A 22,628-nucleotide genomic window follows, 5' to 3' on the forward strand; every position below is an offset into this window, starting at 1 on the left:
CACACAATATTGAGTAGAAGAAATAAGACAACAATATATCCAGGATGTTCCATTCATACATAAAGTCTGAAAAAGTCAAAACCAAACCCCGGGAGTCCCCGTTGTGGTGCAGTGGTTAACAAATATGACTAGGAACCATGAGGTTGCAGGTTTGATCCCTGATCTTGCTCATTGGGTTAAGGATCCAGTGTTGCCATGAGCTGTGATGTAGGTCACAAACGCGGCTCGGATCCCGCATTGCTGTGGCTCTGGCGTAGGCCGATGGCTATGGCTCCGATTCCACCCCTAGCCTGGGAACCTCCATATGCTGCCGTCATGTCCCTGGAAAAGGCAAAAAGACAACCCCCCCAAAAAAAAAAAACCAAAAAAACCCCAAACCCTGTACTACTTAAGGTTACACACATGGCTGCTAAAACTATATGGGTGAATAAAAAGTAAGGAATAGTTATCATGAAAGTTAGGATAATAGTTACCACTGAGGGTAAAGTACATGTAAAGGGGGAGGAATACACTGAGAACTTCCAAGTATAATGTTCTATAATGTGGCTGGTGGCTATGTGGTGTTTTTCTGAACTCCACCTAATAAGTTTGCTATACTCCTTTGATGGTATGTGTGATGAATTTAATGGTAAATTTATAAAAAGTAAGATTTAAATGCACATTTCTATTCTTATTTAGTACTTGGTCTATCTAAATTATTCTGCTTTCATTTCTTAATGATTTTGTTTGGATATTTTGGTAAATTCCTCAGTGTCTAAGGCATCTAGCTTCAAGTTGCCACACTGAGTTGTACAGTTCCAATTAAAAACAAACAAAAAAATGGAGGTAGCTTAGTTTAGGTTTTTGAAATATTTAAGATAACTCAAGATTGTCATAACTACCTTAAAATACTACAGTGGTGCAGAAACCTTTATTGACAACTAGCCAAGGGTGTCAGAGCATATTTATGGAGTAAGAATTTCTGCGAGTTGTGGCACAGCAGAAACGAATTCAACTAGTATCCATGAGAATGTGGGTTCGATCCCTGGCCTTGCTCAGTAGGTTGGGGATCCAGCATTGCTGTGAGCTGTGATGTAGGTTGCAGATGTGGCTCAGATCCCTAGTCGCTATGGCTGTAACAAACTATAGCCACATGTATCAACATGGGTAAAGCACACAATATTGAGTAGAAGAAACAAGACAACAATATATCCAGGATGTTCCATTTCAACTCCTAGCCTGGGAACTTAGGCCGAGGGTGTGGCCCTAAAAGGCAGAAGAAGGAAAAAAAAAACAAAAAAGGATCAGCAGTCTTAATTTTTAATTACTTATCTTTAATTGAGATTACCTAACAATGGAAATGACTTGGTCTGCTTTGAATCTAGCAACTTAACTTGCCATCTTTTATTTAAATCTATCCAATAGGAATGGGATTTTTCTTACATCTGAACTAGAAGACTTTGAACTCTTTCTCCTAAGACTGAACCGTATTGGGGGCGTGATGCAAGATAGCCTCCCTGTTCAAAACTACAAGTCCAAAGAAGGTTGGGATTTCCATTCTCACTTCATTCTCTACTGTTTGGAATACAGTCTGCAGCATCTGCTTTATGTCTACCTTGACTATTACAAGTGAGTACTATGAATTAATTTGTCCTCGAGTAGGCCTTCACTGTCTTTCCATACTACTTTTGAATTTTAGGAAAATATTAAGCATTCTCAAGAGGAGTACTGATCTTTTTGAAGTAGTCCCCTCCCTGCTCTAACATTTGGTACATCTTTTAGTTCAGTAGTAGTTGTGTAAAGATTTTCAGAAACCTCTTTAAGTTCGAAAAAGCTGAAGATTTTTTGTTGTAAAAAACAATAAAATACAAAGTATCTTAAAGTACAAGTGTATCTTTTAATCTTATATAGAGTTGGTAAAATTTTCATCATGGTAGGAAACATTTTAAATGCTATGTGTCCAAAATACTCTCTATTTCAAGGTTGTAAGGCATGTGTAAAATGCAGGAGTGGGAGTAAATTGTGTTTTATTAATTATAAGTTTCTTTTTTAATGCTAGTTATCACCCGAGAAAACATAGTTGTAACTGTCTTATCCTTTATGTTAATCAGATAGTTTTTGTTTTTGTTGTTTTGTTTTATATACAGACTTAGTCCTCCAAATTGTCCCTTTCTGGAAAAAAAAGAATTGCATGAAGCTCACCCTTGGTTTGAATTTTTAGTTCAGTGTCGACAAGTTTCCAGTAATTTAACAGGTATGGGTATACTGTATTAAATACAAAATTGCTTTGGGTGAATATCTGGTCTGTTGAATGGAGTTTAAGTTGCAAACTCTTTAAATAAATCATTTAGCTGTAGGCAAATATTTGACCATAGTTTAGACTCGAGCTTTGTTTAAGAAGCAGACGACTACAAAGTTAGCCTCTTGACAGCCAAGTAAAGCCAGTCTTGAGCAGACAGCATTTGAGGTTATGTACCCTTTCCGCTTCAGACTCTTGCTCTGTTCTCTCTGGATCTTTCTCATCCTACCAGTTCATCACAGGCTGAATTCCTGCTCTGATAACTTGACACACTTGTTTCCATGGGAAGTAGTCTGTCTTCCAGGTGACTGCCCTTGAATCTTTTAGTAAGTAACTCCAGAAAGAGTGAAGACAAATCCGTAGTATGTGCAGGATTATTGAGTCTTTTGTAGTGGAGCCATTGATGGAGAGCCTGGCTGGTAGAAAAGCCCTGTGACCCCTGAGGGTTTAGTGTGTGTTACTCCAGAGGTTCAAGAAAGTGGCCAGGCCAAGCCACAACATAGGCAAGGAATGTCAACAGCCAGTCTTTCACTTTTATGTAATGCCCAGTTTCTTTCCAAATGAATACTTGTTGAGGGTTTTTTTGGCTTTGTTTTATTTTTGATGATCATAAAGTAATATATGTTCACTGTTTAAAAATGATAAAGGAAACCACAAACAACTATTAAGAAGATAACACCTCCATAGGTAGATAGCCTACGTGGACAGTAGGATAACTATCCATAGGTAACTCTTGATGTTTTTTTTTTTTTTTTTGGTCTTTTTTGCTATTTCTTTGGACTGCTCCCACGGCATATGGAGGTTCCCAGGCTAGGGGTCCAATCGGAGCTGTAGCCACTGGCCTGCGCCAGAGCCACAGCAACGCGGGATCCGAGCTGCATCTGCAACCTACACCACAGCTCACTGCAACGCCGGACTGTTAACCCACTGAGCAAGGGCAGAGACCGAACCCGCAACCTCATGGTTCCTAGTTGGATTCGTTAACCACTGCGCCACGACGGGAACTCCCTCTCGATGTATTTTAATGTACTTTGTTGTGGTTATTTTCCTCTATACTTTTTTTAAACCTAGTCTCTATTGTATTTTATTCATCCAGCAAATATTTATTGATTCCCTGCCTTGTGACAGTCTGTAAGTTGCTAGGGATATAACCAGAAACATCTATGTATTTGTATACTGCTTTTTTCATATAGTAATTATAACATAAGAATTTTCCTGTATTCTTAGAGACAATGACCATTTTATGTCTACATAATATTCATTGTGTAGAAATATTCTGATTTACTATGCTCTAATTTTTTGACATTAAAAATGTGTTTTCAGTTTTTTTCTATTATAAATATTAGTCTTGAATATATTTGAACATAAAGTTTTGTCCTTGTTTCAGATTATTTCCTCAGTATAGCTAGGTTCCTGGATTTTTTTTTGTTGTTGTTCTTTTTGTCTTTTTCTAGGGCCACACCAACAGCATGTGGAGGTTCCCAGGCTAGGGGTTGAATCAGAGCTGTAGCTGCCGACCTATGCTAGAGCCATAGCAATTCGGGATCCAAGCCGAGTTTGCGACCTACACCACAGCCCATGGCAATGCTGGATCCTTAACCCATTGAGCAAGGCCAGGGATCGAACCTGCAACCTCATGGTTCTTAGTCAGATTCGTTAACCACTGAGCCACGATGGGAACTCCCAGGTTCCTGGATTTAAAATTCCTGGGTCAGAGGTTATACACATTTTGAAGGTTCTTGCTATATGGCTACATTGCTTTCCAGGAGGGTTATACCATTTTTTTTCTCCTAAATCCCAGCTTCTGTGCACACTGACCAGCTCTGTATTTGAGGATGGACTTTAAAAAATCATTACCGACTTGATAGGTGATATATGGCATCTAATTATTATTTTAATGTACATTTCTCTATTGCTAATGAATTATATATTTTTATGTGTCAGATATTTATATTTCCTCATTTGTAAAGTGGTTCTTTTGTCCATTTATCTGTTAGAGTCATTATTTTGGGCTTTTTATGAGCTCTTTGTTAAAGACATTAATTCTGAGATTGTCATCTCTTGTTGATTTTTTCCCCCTTGTTCATTATTACCTTTCAGTTTTCTTTGAACAGAAGGTTTTATTTATATGTAAACAAATCTTTCTTTTTTCCCCCTTCATGATGTTTTCCTGTTGCTTTTAAACTTAAAAAGTCCTTCTTACTGTGGATAACGTTAAAAATTAATATTTTCCCTCAGAACTATGTAATTCTTAGTTTAGTATTTCTCTCTCTCAAGGAGAAAAATGTACTCTTTTATTTTTTAGATCCCAAACTGATCTTCCAGGCTAGCCTTGCAAATGCTCAGATACTGATTCCCAGCAACCAAGCCAGCATAAGCAGTATGCTATTGGAAGGACATACGCTCCTGGCCCTTGCTACCACAATGTATGCCCCTGGGGGTGTTAGCCAGGTATGGACAGCTCTTTTACCTGTTATGGCAAAATAGGACTGATTTTAAATTTAGCAGAGATATCTGTGGGTTTTCTAGATCTCAGTTGATATTGCAGTATAACCACTTATAAGTATTTCATTAAAGAGCATAAAACAAAGGTGGATTTTTAAACTTTATGTCATATCCTCTTAAGTTAAAAGGCAACTGATGTAGTCAGCTCTCCATAGCCTATGGCAGGGCGACTGTACTGCACCATTTTATATAAGGAACTTGAGCATCCATGGATTTTTGATATCCATGGGGGTCCTGGAACCAATACACTAAGGAAACCAAGGGGGTCTGCTAAATGTTTTGTAGAGATTCCCCACACCTTTTTGTTTTCTAATACTCCAGGTTTGTTTTCAGGATAGAGTCAAGATCTGATTGCTCCGTGGAGTAGGTATACTTTAAATCTGTGACATGGGAATTATTCTCTATTATTTGACCTCTTTGAGAGGGAAAAGGGAAATCATAATTTTTAGCTCCCTTAAAAACTCTTTTGAGGAACTCAGTGAAAATTTGTCCATCTCTGCTTTTTTGAAAGTATGGTGTGACTGGTTAGAGTGTACTTGAGAATGCTGTTAAACATCTAATCTTCAAAAGTTTGTTACTGATACTAGCTTAATTTAATACCATCTCTTAGATTCTTTGTAGTATACCTTAACTGCATGATTGTTTATTCCTCTGTTTTTAATCACTTGTCAGAAATTAGTCATAGAATAACTTGAGACTTGAGAGGGAAGAACCTAAGAGTCATCCAGTCTAGTAGATTTTTTTCTTTTAAAATATTTACTATTTAATACCTAATTAAATATTTAAATATTTTCCTGGCTGTGCCTTTTTTCAAATAGGTTTTCCATAAACAGTTTGAAAACCACTCATCTAGCTGGACTTTCTAATTTTCTAGATGAGGAAACTGAGGCCTGCCCGATACTAAATATCTTGCCTAAGGTCACACAGCTAATTTGTCTTAGAACCAGAATTAGGAGTTAGCATTGTGGCTCAGTGGTTAAGAACCTGACTACTATCTATGAGGAGCGGGTTTGATCCCTGGCCTTGTTCAGTGGGTTAAGGATCTGGTGTTGCCCTGAGGTGCAGTGTAGGTCACAGATGTGACTCTGATCCCGCATTGCTATGGCTGTGATGTAGGCCTGCAGCTGCAGCTCTGATTCGACCACTAGCCTGGGAACTTCCATATGCCACAGGTATGGCCGTAAAAAAAACAAACAAATAAACAAACCACAAAGAACACAAATTAGAACTACAGGCTTCTGATACCTTGTCCAGTGCTCTTTTTCATGACCACCTACTACTATCTCAAGCTAATTTTGTTTCACAGGGTTCTTGTGAAGAAAAGACTTAAATTTGGAGAAGATAAAACTTTACACTGTGTTATCTGTCTTTTTATTTAGGTTGTTCAGAATGAAGAAAATGAGAACTGTTTGAAGAAAGTAGATCCCCAGCTACTGAAGATGGCATTAACTCCTTATCCCAAGCTTAAAACTGCTCTCTTCCCACAGTACACTGCCCCTACTGTCCTGCCGTCTGATATTACACTCTACCACCTTATCCAGGTACGGTATTTAGGAGTATCCGTCAGGGTTCAGCCAAGAAAACAGAAACCATCCTAGGAGGCCATTTAATGTAGGGAATTATTTATACAAAGTGATAGGTGAGACAACCCCAGATTGATAAAGAACAGAGGCATCAACACCCCTAAGGCAGTAAGAAAATGATGTCAGCTAAACCCAGCAGCTGAAGCCTGTCTAAACTTACAACCAGGCTGCCTACTGGCAGCTGGGAACATAGAGGGTAGGACTGGAACCTTGCAGGAGACACCCCAGAAAACAAAAAAAGTGGGGGGAAATGTCCTGGTTTCTCCTCTTTCCACCTTTGATTTCCTACTCTGTTTCTTATGGCTAAACCTGTCTGGTAGCCGGAGGGCAAGTGAGTTTGGGAAACACAGGTTTTTTTGCAATTCAGGGCAGAGCATGAGAAAGGTGCAAATGGATCATCAAAAGCTGGTTCATTCCACCACTGATAACTCCTGACTGTCTCTTCTAATTGAATTTTTAATTTTTTTTTTGTCTTTTTAGGGCCACACCTGCAGCATATAGAGTTTCCCAGGCTAGGGATCTAATGGGAGCTATAGCAGCTGGCCTATGCCACAGCCACAGCAATGCCAGATCCGAGCTGCATCTGTAACCTACACCACAGCTCACGGCAACAGCGGATCCTTAACCCACTGAGCAAGGCCAGGGATTGAACCCGAAATCCCATGGTTCCTAGACAGATTCGTTTCCGCTGCACCATGACAGGAACTCCATTTCTCTTCTAATTGAATAGGGCTGTTTGTTTACTTAAATCACTGCTTAACCTTATCTTATTTTATTTTATTTTATTTTGGGGCTGTAGATGCAGCATAGGGAGGTTCCCAGGCTAGGGTTTGAATCGGAGTTGCAGCTGCTACGCCACAGCTGTAGCAAAGTGGGATCCAACCCGAGTCTGGGACCTGCACCACAGTTCAGGGCAATGCTGTATCCTTAACCTACTGAGTGAGGCCAGGGATCAAACCTGCATCCTTGTGGATTCTAGTTGGGTTTGTTTCTGCTGAGTCACAATAGGAACTCCTGCTTAACCTTTTTGTGGGACGAAGAACTCTAAGTATGTAAAAGAGTTATGAACTCTCTTCCCAGGAAAATTGCATACATTTTGCTTATATTTCTTTCAGTCAGCCTAAAATATAAGTGGTTTCAGGTTGTTCTTTGTTCCATTTTCAGGTTGGCTGATACAATTTTCAGTCTTTTTTTTTTTTGGAAATGTAGTCCTTCCTTAATAAACCACGGATTCTCACTTAATTTAAAGTTGCTCTTTCCTTAGCCATCCAAATCTTGACTTAATAATTCTATTATCTCTTTTATCCCTCCCACCATATATTTACAATCTTTGCTAAACCTTGGTCTACATGTTTCAATTTTTACATTTTTTAAATTAAATTAAATTTATCTTTTTGTCTTTTTAGGGCCACACCCACAGCATATGGAGGTTCCCAGGCTAGGGGTCTAGTCAGAGCTACAGCTGCTGGCCTACACCAAAGCCACAGCAACGCCAGATCCAAGCCACGTCTGTAACCTTCACCACAGGTCACGGCAATGCTGGAACCTTAACCCACTGATCAAGGCTAGGGATCGAACCTGCAACCTCATGGTTCCTAGTCAGATTCATTTCCACTGCACCACAATGGGAATTTCTGGTCTATAGATTTCAAACAGCCGTTGCTCCCTACTCTCAAGCCTTTTCTGTCTGGCTTGACCTTGGTCTACTATATATATATTTTTTTTTGCTATTGTTATTGATGGTTTGGTCATCATATTCCTTTAACCTTTGATCTAGTTGTCTCAGTCTTTCCTTTCCTGACCTGCCTCGGCACACCAATGTTTACATGGTAGCATTTTCTAGTCCTCTTGCCTTTTGACTCCAAAACTTTTTAGGGCCGCACCTGTGGCATATGTAAGTTTCCAGGCTAAGGGTAGAATCAGAGCTACCTGCTGGCCTAGGCCACAGCAACACCAGATCTGAGCCGTGTCTGTGACCTACACCATAGCTCATGGCAGCACCGGATCCTTAACCCACTGATTGAGGCCAGGGATCGAACCTGAAACCTCATGGTTCCTAGTTGGATTCATTTCCACTGTGCCACAATGGGAACTCCTCCAAAGCATTTCTGAGACCCAATTTTATGTTGTAATTGATGCTGTACACTTTGCTGAGCCACTTTGCAGACACGGTTTGAAGTAAGAAGAGTCTTTAAAGGGAATATAGCCAGTTTTCTTTTTATTAAAGTAGAAAAATGTTTCACACGCTCTTTATTTTTAGCTATGTTCAAAGAATTTGTCTAGAAAGTTGGCAGTTTTTAATTGCCCTGGATGGAGAAGGATAGTAGACTACCTGTGAGGCCCTTTCATACCATTTTGTTTACTTACTTTAGAACCAATTAACTTTTAACTCTAATTTGACTTTTCTCCTTTTTCAGTCATTATTGCCTTTTGATCCTAGCAGATTGTTTGGCTGGCAATCTGCCAACACACTGGCTATAGGAGGTGAGTCATCGTGGATTCTCCTTGCTTTAGAAGCACCTCAGCATTGTTGACAGTAGGAGTTTATATAAAGCCAACCTAGTTTTCCCACTGATTTCTGTTTTAAAAATAAAGACACATTCCACTGGAAAACATTTTCAAGGAGGCTGAATTGAGAACATACTGTGAGGTAAAAGTCATTGTATTAGGTCACTAGTGATGTACTTGCTGGGAAATGTAATGTGGACCTTCTGCTTAAATTTTTTCCTTTCCAAAAATCCTCATTCATTTGCAGCATAGTATTATAAAGGTTAAGAGGATAAGTGTTGGCAATAGACAAATCTTGGCTCTACCATAATAGTCATATGATCTTGGGCAAGTGATTTAACTGTTCTTCAATTTTCTATAAAATAAGGTAAGTACCAGTGTGAACTTCATATATTACATGAGAGTGAAAGGAGAGAAAGCATTTAAAAAGCTCTAGACCATAAAAATTTTTGATTTTTTTGTATCTCTCTTTTTTTTTTTTTTTTTGCAAGCAAAGTCTTTATTAAAGGAAAGCAGATAGTTCCCAGGGCTGCTGGGAGGAAGGAGAAGAGCCCTCCCATACATTTCTTAAACTCTTACTTTTTCTGTTTCTTTTTACTTTTTCATTTTGAGTTAGCCTTTAGTTTCATACTATGTGTCGTGCTTCCTGCCTATGTTACTCGAAAGTAGTTTTAAATTAGTACTTTGTACAGAATATATATCCCCCTGACATACATAAAAATGCATTTTTGCATTTTCTAATTGTCGGTTTTATGAGTTCAAATTTCAATATATTGAATTTATGTGATACCTAGTGCCCAGTGCAGTGCCAGGCCTGTAATAGATAGTCAATTGATATTTGTTCAGTACAGAATAAAGTAGTGCCTATTGTATCTCAAGTGAAAATACTAGGGAGTTCCCATTGTGGCTCAGCTGGTTAAGAACCTATCTAGTATCCATGAGGATATGGGTTCGATGCCTGGCCTCGCTCAGTGGGTTGAGGATCCCGCATTGCTGCGAGCAGCAGCATGGGTCTCAGACATGGCTCAGATCCTGTATGGCTGTGGCCGGTAGCTGCAGCTCCAATTTGACTCCTAGCCTGGGAACTTGCATATGCCACAGGTGCAGTCCTGAAAAAACAAACAAACAAAAACCCTCTTTTAATCTCAGTGAAGTTACTGGAAAGTAGACAGAAAGAATCCCACGTCCTGTTCTAATGTGGCTCCAACTCCATTGATTTAGCCAGAGTCCTAGCCCCCTAATGGGACTAACCTCTCCACTGGGCCCACTAGGAAATTAAAGGTAGTTCCCTGCCTGGTTGTTAGCAGTTTAAAACAGACCTGAGGAAATAAAGCACAAATTACATGAAACAGTTACCATGAAGACATAATACAGATTTGTAAAATTGGAGAGTTGTATTTAATTAGAATGTTTACTTCTTTTTCATATTATTTTACTACTGAAAGTAGCCATAAGGCAACTGCATGGTGATTTGGCTTCTGCAGCAGGTCAGAAAAGTTTCCCTTCAGGTAGAATTTTCTCTTAAACAAAATCTCCATACCGGCTCCCAAACCATGAAAAAATCAAGGTCTTATTTGAATAAAAAACTCAAAACTTTTCATTTCATTTTATATGAAATCAGCAAATATTTAATTAATGATTGGATGGTTTTATACATAATTATAAGTTACCAAAGTCATTCTGATCCTACAAAGAATACAGATAAAGCATGTGACAATTCCTTAATCTCAGAAGGTCTATACTTTTAAGTAATAGCTTTGTAAGATGACAGGCACCTCTAAAGTCTTCATCTTTTTTTTTTTTTTTTAATAAGACCCAAGTCATGATATAAAAACTATTTGGAGTTCCATGGCAGGGTACAACTTTATTTCAGAAATAATCTTTGAACTTTGAAAGTAAGAGCAGATGCACTCTTTTCCAGAACCAGTTCCTTAACAATTCAAAATGTTGTTTTATCTCATTTTTTTTAAATAGGTAGTAAGTGGTTAAGAAGCAATTGAAGATTAAGACTTGATTAGAATAGTTATCTCATACCAGCTTTTCACATCCAAATATCTTTTATCTTCATATTTCTCTAAAATGAGAAAAAAAAATTTTCATAATCCAGAGGAACTTTTTTTTTTTTTTTTTTTTGTCTTTTTGCTATTTCTTGGGTCACTCCCTCAGCATATGGAGGTTCCCAGGCTAGGGGTCCAATCGGAGCTGTAGCCACAGGCCTACGCCAGAGCCACAGCAACGCGGGATCCGAGCCGAGTCTGCAACCTACACCACAGCTCACGGCAAAGCCAGATCGTTAACCCACTGAGCAAGGGCAGGGACCGCACCCGCAACCTCATGGCTCCTAGCGGATTCGTTAACCACTGCGCCACGACGGGAACTCCAAGAGGAACTTTTTTTTAATCATTTTTATTTTGTCCATTATAGTCAGTTTACAATGTTCTGTCAGTTTTCTACTGTACCACAAAGTGACCCAGACACGTATATATACACATTCTTTTTCTCACATAATCCCCCATCATGCTTCATCTCAAGTGATTAGATATAGTTCCCAGTGCTGTACACCAGGATCTCACTGTTTATCCATTACAAATTCAATAGTTTGCATCTGTTAACCCCAGATTTCCAGTCCACCCAACTCCCTCTCCCTCGCTCTTGGCAACAAGTCTGTTTTCCAAGTCCATGAATTTCTTCTCTGTGGAAAGGCTCATTTATGCCATATATTAGATTACAGATATAAGTGATCTCATATGGTATTTGTCTTTCCCTGACTTAATTCATTTAGTATGAGTCTCTAGTTCCATCCATGTCACTGCATATGGCATTATTTTGTTCTTTTTTATGTCTGAGTAGTGTTCCATTGTGTATATGTACCACATCTTAATCCATTCATCTCTCAGTGGACATTTACATTGTTTCCATGTCCTGGCTATTGTGAATAGTGCTGCAATGAACATAGGGGTGCATGTGCCTTTTTCAAGGAAATTTTGTCTGGATATATGCCCAAGAGTGGAATCGCTGGGTCATATGGTAGTTCTATATTTAGTTTTCTGAGGTACCTCCATACTGTTTTCCAATAGCAGTTGCACCAATTTACATTCCCATCAACAGTGTAATAGGGTTCCCTTTTCTCCACACCCTCTCCAGCGTTTGTTATTTGTGGCAGAGGAACTTTATTTTTTTTATTTATTTTCTTTTTTTCGTCTTTCTCTCTTTTTAGGGCCATACCTGCGGCATATGGAGGTTCCTAGGCTAGGGGTTCAGTCAGAGCTGTAGTTACCAGCCTACACCAGGGCCACAGCAACACAGGATCCGAGCCGCATCTGCGACCTACACCACAGCTCACACCACCGGATCCTTAACCCACTTAGCGAGGCCAGGGATCAAACCAGCATCCTCATGGATGCAAGTCAGGTTTGTTAACTGCCGAGCCACGATGGGAACTTCCTTTTTTTAATTTATTTATTTTCTTTTTTTGTGGCAGAGGAACTTTAAAATGAACTTGACTCGGGGTCACTTCTGTGGCTCAGGTTTGATTCTTGGCCTGGGAACTTCCACATGCCATAGGCACAGCAAAAAAAAAAATAAAAAAAAAATAATAAATAAATAAATAAAGTACTGATAGTGATAACAAAAGAAGATTATAGGAGGGTATTAACATGGAGAAAGGAATGTTCTTAAGGTGTTGGAGAAAGGTACAGTGAGTTGGCTTTGGTGAGTAGAGGATTCATATAAATACGATACAGAGGCATTTTGTTGTGTAATGAACTGCGTGAATGAATAAAAAGGCCCATTTGCACATCATTAGCAGAGATTTTGTAATTAAAGGGTTATTTGCATTCTGGACATAAAGGATCATCAAATGCAGAATTAAAGCATCTAAAATAACAAGTCAATGGGGTAAAGCATAATTTACAAGATTTTACATGGCTTTTTAGGTGCACATTTTTGTATAAAATGAGGGCTACTTCTACACATTAAAATAAAATTATTACATTTTGGTGGTTCAAAGTGATAGGGGTATAAAATAATTATAGCAACAAGTTTTCATTGCAGAGTTAAGTTTTCTACATGCAGATCTGAAATTAATCATGGTGAGGTGCAGAGGATTAATATTGCTTCACTTTCCCCTCAGATGCAGTGAGTCAGCTTCCACATTTCTCTAGCCCTGACCTGGTTAATAAATACGCTATAGTAGAACGTCTAAATTTTGCTTATTATTTACATCACGGACGACCATCATTTGCATTTGGTACTTTTCTGGTTCAAGAATTAACCAAGAGCAAGACTCCCAAGCAGCTGTGAGTATTTAAGACATAATCTGTACTCTTATTTTTACACACCCACTTATAAAAATCTACTAGAACACAGTAATTATATCTGGCTGGGAAATTATATATATTTTTCATTTGTGATTTTCTGTGTACTCCACGTTTTTAGACTTTAGCTTTTCTTTTGTAAATAGGATAAACTATAAAAATATGATTTTAAAAGATTTAAAATCATATTTTTTAAAAAATGATTCAGGAGCTTGCCAAATGTTAGCAGTTATAAAGAGGGAATTCTATAATGAGATGTGAGTTCTGTATTTAAGATTTTGGTCTTTTATAATACATTTTTATAAAGCACAGAATTGGGAGAAGTATTTGATATAATCACATTTTTATAAAGCACAGAATTGGGAGAAGTATTTAATATAACCAGCAGCTAAATACAGATTTATTTATTGGTTTATTTTATAGTTAACAAAGTAATGCAGCTTTATGGTAAAATATTGAAGTAGTTCAGAAGGGTGAAAAAAATGAAAGAAAAAAGTCTTTTAGCCTCTCATCTTCATTCTACATAATAAATAAACATAGTTAATTTCTTGTGTATTTTTCCTCAAATTTTTTTTTCTTTTTCTTTTTCTTTTTTTTTTTTTTTTAGTCTTTTTGTCTTTTCTAGGGCCGCTTCCCATGGCATATGGAGGTTCCCAGGCTAGGGGTCTAACTGGAGCTGTAGACGCCGGCCTGTGCCAGGGCCACAGCAATGTGGGCTCAGAGCTGCGTCTTTGACCTACACCACCACTCACAGCAACGCCGAATCCTTAACCCACTGAGCAAGGCCAGGGATCAAACCTTCAGCCTCATGGTTCCTAGTTGGATCCATTAACCACTGTGCCTCAATGGGATCTCCAAATTTTTTCTATTCATATAAAGTACATATATGAGGAATTCTCTTGTGGCTCAGCAGGTTAAGGATCCATTGTTGTCACTGCTGTGGCTCTGGTTACAACTGTGGTGTGGGTTCAGTCCCTGGCTTAGGAACTTCCACATGCTATAGGTGTGGCCAAATATATATATAAGTCCTTTAAAATGTATATGCTTTGGGTATTCCCATTATGGCGCAGCGGAAAACAAGTCAACTAGTAACCATGAGGATGCGAGTTTGATCCCTGGCCTTGCTCACTGGGTTAAGGATCCTGCATTGCTATGGATTGTGGTATAGGTCGCAGACAAGGCTTAGATCCCACATTGCTATGGCTGTGGTGTAGGCTGGCAGCTGCAGCTCCAATTTAATCCCTAGCTTGGGAACTTCCATATGCCCGCAGGTGTGACCCTAAAAATAAATAAATAAAATATATGTGCCTTATGAGGTTCAACTTTAGGTGGCATTAATTTCCTTGATAATTTTGTACATACTCATAGTTAATAAGATCACAAACTTTTGTAAGTTCTACACCATGTTCCCTGGATGAAGTTGGAAGCAAAAATTATTTGGACTACCAGTAGGTGTTTTAGAAGAAGTTAAAATATAAGGAAATGGGGGGGGGGGACGGCTATAGAGCCAGAAGACAACTTAAAGCTACCACCAACCTAAGTGGATGTGTACAAGGGGTGAAAAAAAGGAAGGGGAAGGAAGTAAAAAATCACGTGTGTCTGACACTCCATGTATCACTAATGTAATTCCATCTGTTTTTTTCTGGTGAGAAAAAATGTTCTTGTGCTGGTGTGATTTTGATTCCTTTGTTTTTCAGGATCCAGCAAGTAGGCAATGAAGCCTATGTTTTAGGGCTCTCCTCCTTCCACATACCTTCAATAGGAGCTTCCTGTGTTTGTTTCTTAGAATTGCTTGGCCTCGACAGCCTCAAGCTCAGAGTTGATATGAAAGTGGCCAATATAATTTTGAGCTACAAGTGCAGAAATGAAGATGCTCAGTACAACTTTATCAGAGAGTCTCTCGGTACAGTACATTTACCTTATGGCATTTGTTTCATTTAGAGGACAAGGGATGAGATCTAAGGCATTGGATTGTGAATGGCTGGGGAGGAAACAGTTACCTTCCTGTTTCAGCCTTTTCCTGCAGAATGTTTGTACTTGATCTTACTTTATTGGGCCCTTTAATGGGTTTCTGAATTGTCTTTGGGCCACACTCTTCAAACAGAAATGCCCAGTTTTTTTTATCTTTTCTTTATATTCTTTATATTTTTTTTATAGCTGAAAAACTATCTAAACTGGCTGTGGGTGAAAAGGCAACCACAGAAGAATTGCTTATTCTCTTAGAAGAAGCTATATGGAACAACATTCAGCAGCAGGAAGTAAAGAGGTTTGTGAGTTGCAATCCCAACCTCTTTTCCAGCAAGCTCTATTTTTCAGTCTTTGTCTGCCTGGTGATGTTTTCACCAATCCCCCTAGACCTTAACTTCTTACTCACCCCCATATAGCAGAAACTCAGTAAATGGATAATGGGTTTTAATTGCATCTTACCATCAGTGGAAGACGGATTATCTCTTTAGAGACAGGGTTTCCAAGAGATGGAGAAGAGCTTCGTCTCCTCCACTACCCTCCTGCCCAGAGAAGTCTCTTAATTGTTAAATGTTGACATCATTTCAGAAGGTGCAAGGTGGATCTCACAAAATTTGACTACAAGTGATGTCCTTAATTTTTTCTTGCTAATAGATGTCAGTTGATAATAGAAGGTGAGGTGATCATCTGTCCACAAAAGCCCCACCTCTTACATATTCCTGTCATCTTTCCTCTGTGGTATCCACTGGTGCTGACCCAGCCACCCCCACCCCTGGGAATGCACCATTCTCCTATATCTCCTGTCATTGACTTTGTTCTCAACAGTTTCCTTCCCATCAGGTACCCTGCCCTTAGTGAGGAAGCCCAGACACCTGTCAGGGCTCTGATACCTAAAGTGAATCATGCAAGAGAATTAAACACTCAATTTCTTGAATGACTGTTTTCTCAATTCTCCTAAAGATGATGCATAGCTAGTTTGATAGATACTTGGTTAAAACAATGAATTTGCCGGTATGCTAGGAAAGTTGTTGTGCATTATGGGTGAGTCTTTTATTTTTCAAAGCAGTCTAATAAACATTTGGTATTTATTGAAAGGCTTTTTTAGAGGATATATTGTAGTTGAATTTGTTTTTTTTTTGTTTTTTTTTTTTTTACTAATTTTCCAGTTTAAAGCTATATTTCAAGAAGTCTTTTTCCTCTGCCACCCCCCACTTTCAATTACAGGTTATCCAGTGAATCCAGCAGCCAGTGGGCATTAGTGGTACAGTTCTGCAGGCTCCACGACATGAAACTGAGCACATCCTACCTTAGAGAATGTGCAAAAGCAAATGATTGGTTACAGTTTATTGTTCACAGCCAACTCCATAATTACCATCCAGAGGAGGTAAGCCACCAGTTGTTGCCAGTTATTCAAGAAGAGGAAATTGGAACACTACTCAGAAGACAATATTCTTTCTGTTGTGTATACATAGGCTTTTATTTGATATGATACTATTATTTTTTACTGAGATTTCAGTGGGTTGACGTCAAAGGACTAGTCATTACTACTAAAAGCTGATGGAAGAGTTTCTGTGACTCTAGATTGAATATGGGAAATTCACTCAAAAGCAACAAAAAACTTTATAAAATTATATGGTCACCTCTGACATGGTTCAGTCTGAGAAAGAACAATTTTGCCTGTGCTTTTCTCCAATATATTCAGCTCCAGCTGAAATTGGAAGTTGGTTGTCTTTTTTGATCATTAATCATCTAATGTTTTCTAGGTGAAATCTCTTCTCCAGTATTTCAGCCCTGTTCTTCAAGACCACTTAAGACTAGCTTTTGAGAACTTGCCCTCAGTCTCCAACTCCAGAATGGACAGTGACCAAGTCTGCAACAAGTTCCCACAGGAACTCCAGAGAAAGAAAGAAAAGACTGATTTCTTTGAAATTCTGCTCCAGTGCTCAGAGGTGCCAAACTCCTGGTGCTGGCTCCTAGCAGAAGCAGTGGAACAACAGGCTCCAATCCTTAGTGTCCTGGCCTCATGTCTCCAGGTAAGAATCATGAGAAGCCTGAATTAAGGACTCAGAGGGCAATTGGAAAAGTGGGAATGGCAGAGAAGGCTGATAATCAGGGAGGAAGTGGGGTGATGACAGGCTTTGCATATGTTTCCAAGGTCACTGCTACTTTCTGTGCTTTTCCAGCTTACGTTCCAGACCGTTTAGTGCACTTTCTTGTGTCTTGATGCTGAGTGACCTAAGTGGTCAGAGCCTTGGTTCCTGGTTGGCAGTCATAGTAAAGGATCCTTTGGTGGACACCACCTCTGCCTTTTGAGCAGGGAAAAGGATGCTTAGGACAATCCCTTGATCAGCAGTCTGTGGGGACGGTCTTGTTTTCTTATACTTAGTACATCCCTCCCTTCCACACACATCCCCTCAGTTTCTTGGCATTTTGACCTAGCACGCAGGATGGTTGTTCATTAGAGTTTGTTTCATGTTTGAAGGCTTTTCAAGTCATTTTAACCAATTAGTGAGGTACCTGTTCTAAACAGGAAATATCCATCTGTAGTTGTAACATTGCTGGAAACTTCCTCTGTCAGGTAATCCAGGCTCAGTCATTATCTTATTTTGAAAAATTCTTACCCAATGGCAGGATGCCAGTGCTATTCCTTGTCTCTGCGTTTGGATCATCACTTCTGTGGAGCACAGTGTTGCAGTTGAAGCAATGGGACACATTCAGGGCACAATAGAAGACCACACCTGGGACCTTGAGGACCTCTCAGTCATCTGGAGAACATTATTAACAAGGCAGAAGAGCAAAACTCTCATCAGAGGTTTCCAACTTTTCTTTAAGGTAGTGTTCATATCTTTCCTCAGTTTAAAAGGGTTACTTCACAATATCTGAGACTGGATTTTTTAATTATTCCTATTCCTGGATTTTTTTTTAAGCCAACAACAGATAATGATAGTAGAACTGCCATTTATGTAGCAAAGTGCTTTATATACATTGTTTTAGTCAATTCTCATAATAATCCGATATAGGAGTTCCTCTTGTAGCTCAGTGGAAACAAATCTGACTAGCATCCACAAGGACGCAGGTTTGATCCCTGGCCTCGTTCAGTGGGTGGAGAATCCAGTGTTGTGAGCTGTGGTGTAGGTTGCAGATGCAGCTCAAATCTGGCATTGTTGTGGCTATGGTGTAGGCTGGCAGCTACAGCTCCAATTGGACCCCTAGCTGGGAACCTCCATGTGCCACTGGTGAGGCCCTAAAAAGCAAAAAAACAAAACAATAATCCTATACAAAGTAATATTGACAATAATCCTATACAATATCGACAATAATCCTATGCAAAGTAATATTGTATAAGGATGTAATGAAGTGATAGTATCCTCATTTTACAGAGTGATACACCAAGGCTCACAGAACTTAAGTAACATGCTCATCAAAGTACTTTAGTAAGTTGTTTATTTATAGTTCAGATCCGAATTTTCTAATTCCAACACTTCTATCTTCTGATCAAAAAGTTCCACGGAAATGATGGAAATGTACAGACTGATGCCACAGACAAGCAGTAGGTTAACAGGTCGGTGGACATAGGCATTCCAGGGCTGCACCTAGAGGTGTCTAAGCACCATCTCCTGCTCACATGTAGTAGACCAAATATAGAATAGATAGAAAAGGGGGTGCAGCGGAAGTGAATCTGACTAGTATCCATGAGGATGCTGGTTTGATCCCTGGCCTTGCTCAGTGGGTTGAGGATCCGGCGTTGTTGTGAGCTGTGGTGTAGGTCACAGACGCGGCTCACATCCTTTGTTGCTGTGGCTGCGGTGTAAGCCAGCAGCTGTGTGCAGCCCTAAAAAGCAAAAAAAAAAAAAAAAAAAAAGGAATAGATAGAAAATGAACTGTTGAATAGTTGGACCTGACCTGAATATCTTTTTTAAAAAAGGAAATATAAATGTAACTTCCTTTCTTTTTAACATATATGATTTAATTCTACTACAAAGCTGATATTAATAGTATATTTTTTTACTTTAATCGCTCTTATATTGGCATTTTTCATTGAGAAAATAGTATTGAATAGGTTTCAGGTTTTCATAACTTCCAACTCTTCTCAAAGGATTCCCCATTACTATTGATGATGGAGATGTATGAACTTTGTATGTTCTTCAAGAATTATAAGGAAGCTGAAGCTAAACTTCTGGAATTCCAGAAAAGCCTTGAAACTGTAAGTTGGAATTAAAGTGCTCTTTCTTGCTGATTTGAAATTGGTTAAAAAAGTGGCCCGTTTTCAGCTCATAGTCAGAATATGGCAGCAGTTGAATAGTTGTTATGTGGTGTAATTGAAACTAAATCATTTGTACTGTTCCAGAGATGGAGAGGCAGGGCAGGGGTTGCAGTGACCTTGTTTACAGCGTATCAGTTGCCAGGGATGACAGAGAGGTTTCATCCAATGTGCTTATGAACTCTGATTAGTATCCTGGTGCTGCAGTCAGGCTCAGTGGGTAAAGGATAAATAGTATCTGCTATGGATGCTGCAGTGGAGTGTGGTGGTACATGGGCCATGTATTGAGAATTCAAAATAACTCCAACAGAATTGAGTATGAAGGGTGTTTAATATTGCTTTATTCATTGTGACAGAAAATAATGGCTTTTTCTCTCAATATTCTTCATGGTCTCTGTCCAGATGTTGCTGAGGCTTTACCTATTCAGATGCTTATTTCAAGGCCCGGTTAGCATTTGGAGCTAATTAACCCTATGGAAAAAAGAGGAAGTTATAAAAAAGGAAAAGGAGTATACCTTAGTCCTGCTTGGGGTTTCAACACTTGTCCCTTCTAACCCCAAAGTGCTTTATGATGAGACAAAACTATATACTGATTTTACTTAACAAATACATCACAGTGGAACCTCAGTATAGGCTTTTCCTCTCAATCACATTTCTCCTACCTGTAATGAAAATGTAAGAGTTACATTAGTTGAAAATTTTGAGTCAGTTATTCAAATATGCCTCAGGTTCCTAAATCACAGAAAATAGGGGCATTCATTTCCTTAACCTGTCACTCTCCATGATTGGGACCACACCAGGTATCTTCTTTTTTAGAAAAAAGATTTTTTTTAAATTGTGATAAATACACTTAACGTTTACTGTGTTAACCATTTTTAAATGTATAGTTTAATGGCATTAAATATATTCATGTTGTTGTGCTACCATCACCACTCTCTAACCCCATAGCTCTTTTCATATTATAAAACTGAAATTCTAGACCTATTAAACAATAATTCCGCATTCTCCAAAATCCCCTAGCTCCTAGCCCCTGTCAGTCACCACTTTCTTTCTGATTTTGAGTCCTCTAAGTACCTCAGAGAAGTGGAATTGTACACTATTTTCTTTTTGTGACTGGCTTATTTCACTTAACATAGTGTCCTTATGATTCATCCCATGTTGTAGCATGTGTCAGAATTTCCTTCCTTTTTAGTGCTAAATAATATCCTGTTATATTTGTACATCACATTTTGCTCATCCATTTATCTGTCGTGAATATTTGGGTTGCTTCTGTATTTAGCTTTTGTGAATTATACTGCTATGAATGTAGGATACCAATATCTAGAGACCCTACTCTCAGTTTGTTTGAACGTCTACTTAGAAATGGAATTGATGGATGATATGATGATTCTACTTTTGATATTTTGGGAAACTGCTGTACTATTTTCCACAGTAACTATGTAATTCCCACCAACAGTGTTGATGAGGAATTTTCCACATCCTCATCAACACTGTTGATTTTTGTTTTGTGGGCGTTTTGTGGGGTGGTTTTTTTGGGGTTGGTTTGTTTGTTTGTATTTTTAGGGCCATACCCACCGCATATGGAGGTTCTCAGGCTAGAGGTCAAATCAGAGCTGTAGTTGCTGGCCTACACCACATCGGAGCTGCATCTGTGACCTACACCACAGCTCCCGGCAACACTGGATCCTTAACCCACTGAGCAAGGCCAGGGATTGAACCTGCATCCTAATGGATGCTAGTCAAATTCGTTTCCCCTGAGCTACGACAGGAACCCCTTTTTTGGGTTTTTTGATAGTCATCCTGATGGTTGTGAGACAGTATCTCATTGTAGTTTTTTGTTTTTGTTTTTAAGGCCCATGCTCATGTTTATTTACTCATATTGCTTTCATTTTTTTTTTTTTTTTGTCTTTTTGTCTTTTGTTGTTGTTGTTGTTGCTATTTCTTGGGCCGCTCCCACGGCATATGGAGGTTCCCAGGCTAGGGCTCCAATCGGAGCTGTAGCCACCGGCCTACGCCAGAGCCACAGCAACGCGGGATCCGAGCCGCGTCTGCAACCTACACCACAGCTCACGGCAACGCCGGATCGTTAACCCACTGAGCAAGGGCAGGGACCGAACCCGCAACCTCATGGTTCCTAGTCGGATTCGTTAACCACTGCGCCACAACGGGAACTCCCATTTTTTTTTTTTTTTAATTCTTTCCTGGTGTCAGTTGTGGGGTTTTTTATTTTATTTTATTATTTTTTTTACAAGTTTAAAGGATTTAATGTAACTTAGTTTTAAAAATATTCTTTGATGTACACATAAGAAAATTTAAAAAGATCCTGAGGGATATATTGATATAGATATAGATAGACGTATATAACACATGCACACATATAGAATGTCACATCTCCCATTCCCTAGGCATCCAGGTCATCTGCCCAGAAACCACAGTTAACAATCTCTCATTTCTCTTTCCACAAAAATATTTGTCCTTTTTGTAAAATACAAATTCATGCTTATATAAGGTCATTAGTGTGTGTCAGTAAAAGAGCTTAGGCCACAGACCAGGAGAAAACACTTGCAAATCACTTATCTGATAAAAGACTTGCGTCTAGAATACACAAAGAACACTTAAAATTCAACAATAAGAAAATGTGCAAAATCTGTGTACCAATTGTAGATTATTGGTTTGCAGTTATTCTGAAGTTTTGATATGAGTCTATATATATATATATATATGTGGGATTGTTTTAAGTTGTTGGTCTCTTAATTGCAAGTGCATCTCCAGTGTCTTGCATTTGTACCCACCTCTTCTCATGATTTATGATTTTGGTGGCATAATTGTGCTTGGATAATTTCGTATCTTTACTGTACATATACCTTTACTGTCATTTGCAGTATTTTTGTTTCCTGTTGCGGCCTTTTCTTTTCCACCTAGAGAAGTTCCTTTAGTATTTGTTGTAAAGCTGGTATAGTGTTGCTGAATTCTCTTAGCTTTTGCTTATCTGTGAAGCTTTTGATTTCTCCTTCAAATCTGAATGAGAGCCTTGCTGGGTAAAGTAATCTTGACTAGAGGTTTTTTCCTTTCATCACGTTAAGTATATCATGCCACTCCCTTCTGGCCTGCAGAGTTTCTGCTGAAAAATCTGTTGATAATCTTATTGGGGGTCCCTTGTATGTTATTTGTTTTTTTCCCTAGCTGCTCTCAAGATTTTCTCTTTGTCTTTA

At 38.9% G+C, this 22,628-nt stretch overlaps 1 protein-coding gene across 13 annotated transcripts in view; it reads left to right on the forward strand.

Annotated features, from left to right (window-relative positions):
• Window positions 1-22,628, forward strand: part of SPG11 (SPG11 vesicle trafficking associated, spatacsin) — a 95,856-nt gene that overhangs the window by 33,582 nt on the left and 39,646 nt on the right. For 9 of the 13 annotated variants that reach the window (XR_014827710.1, XR_014828005.1, NM_001445466.1 and 6 more), the window contains 12 exons: window positions 1,405-1,608; window positions 2,127-2,233; window positions 4,584-4,729; window positions 6,163-6,324; window positions 8,784-8,850; window positions 13,007-13,172; window positions 14,888-15,093; window positions 15,348-15,456; window positions 16,380-16,539; window positions 16,919-17,188; window positions 17,787-17,987; window positions 19,252-19,359. Coding sequence is in view for 10 of the 13 variants with exons in the window: in NM_001445466.1 (NP_001432395.1) it covers window positions 1,405-1,608; window positions 2,127-2,233; window positions 4,584-4,729; window positions 6,163-6,324; window positions 8,784-8,850; window positions 13,007-13,172; window positions 14,888-15,093; window positions 15,348-15,456; window positions 16,380-16,539; window positions 16,919-17,188; window positions 17,787-17,987; window positions 19,252-19,359 (1,906 nt within the window). In the remaining 3 variants the exon portion in view is untranslated. The remainder of the gene's footprint in view (window positions 1-1,404; window positions 1,609-2,126; window positions 2,234-4,583; window positions 4,730-6,162; window positions 6,325-8,783; window positions 8,851-13,006; window positions 13,173-14,887; window positions 15,094-15,347; window positions 15,457-16,379; window positions 16,540-16,918; window positions 17,189-17,786; window positions 17,988-19,251; window positions 19,360-22,628) is intronic. The other 4 variants (XR_014827744.1, XM_084997040.1, XM_084996728.1 and 1 more) reach the window with 1 other exon arrangement.

This window comes from Sus scrofa, chromosome 1, assembly GCF_054392235.1.
Source record: "Sus scrofa isolate SSC_HxYL_T2T_F1_AM1 chromosome 1, Sscrofa_HxYL_maternal_Yorkshire_Landrace_v2.0, whole genome shotgun sequence".
Lineage (NCBI taxonomy): Eukaryota > Metazoa > Chordata > Mammalia > Artiodactyla > Suidae > Sus > Sus scrofa.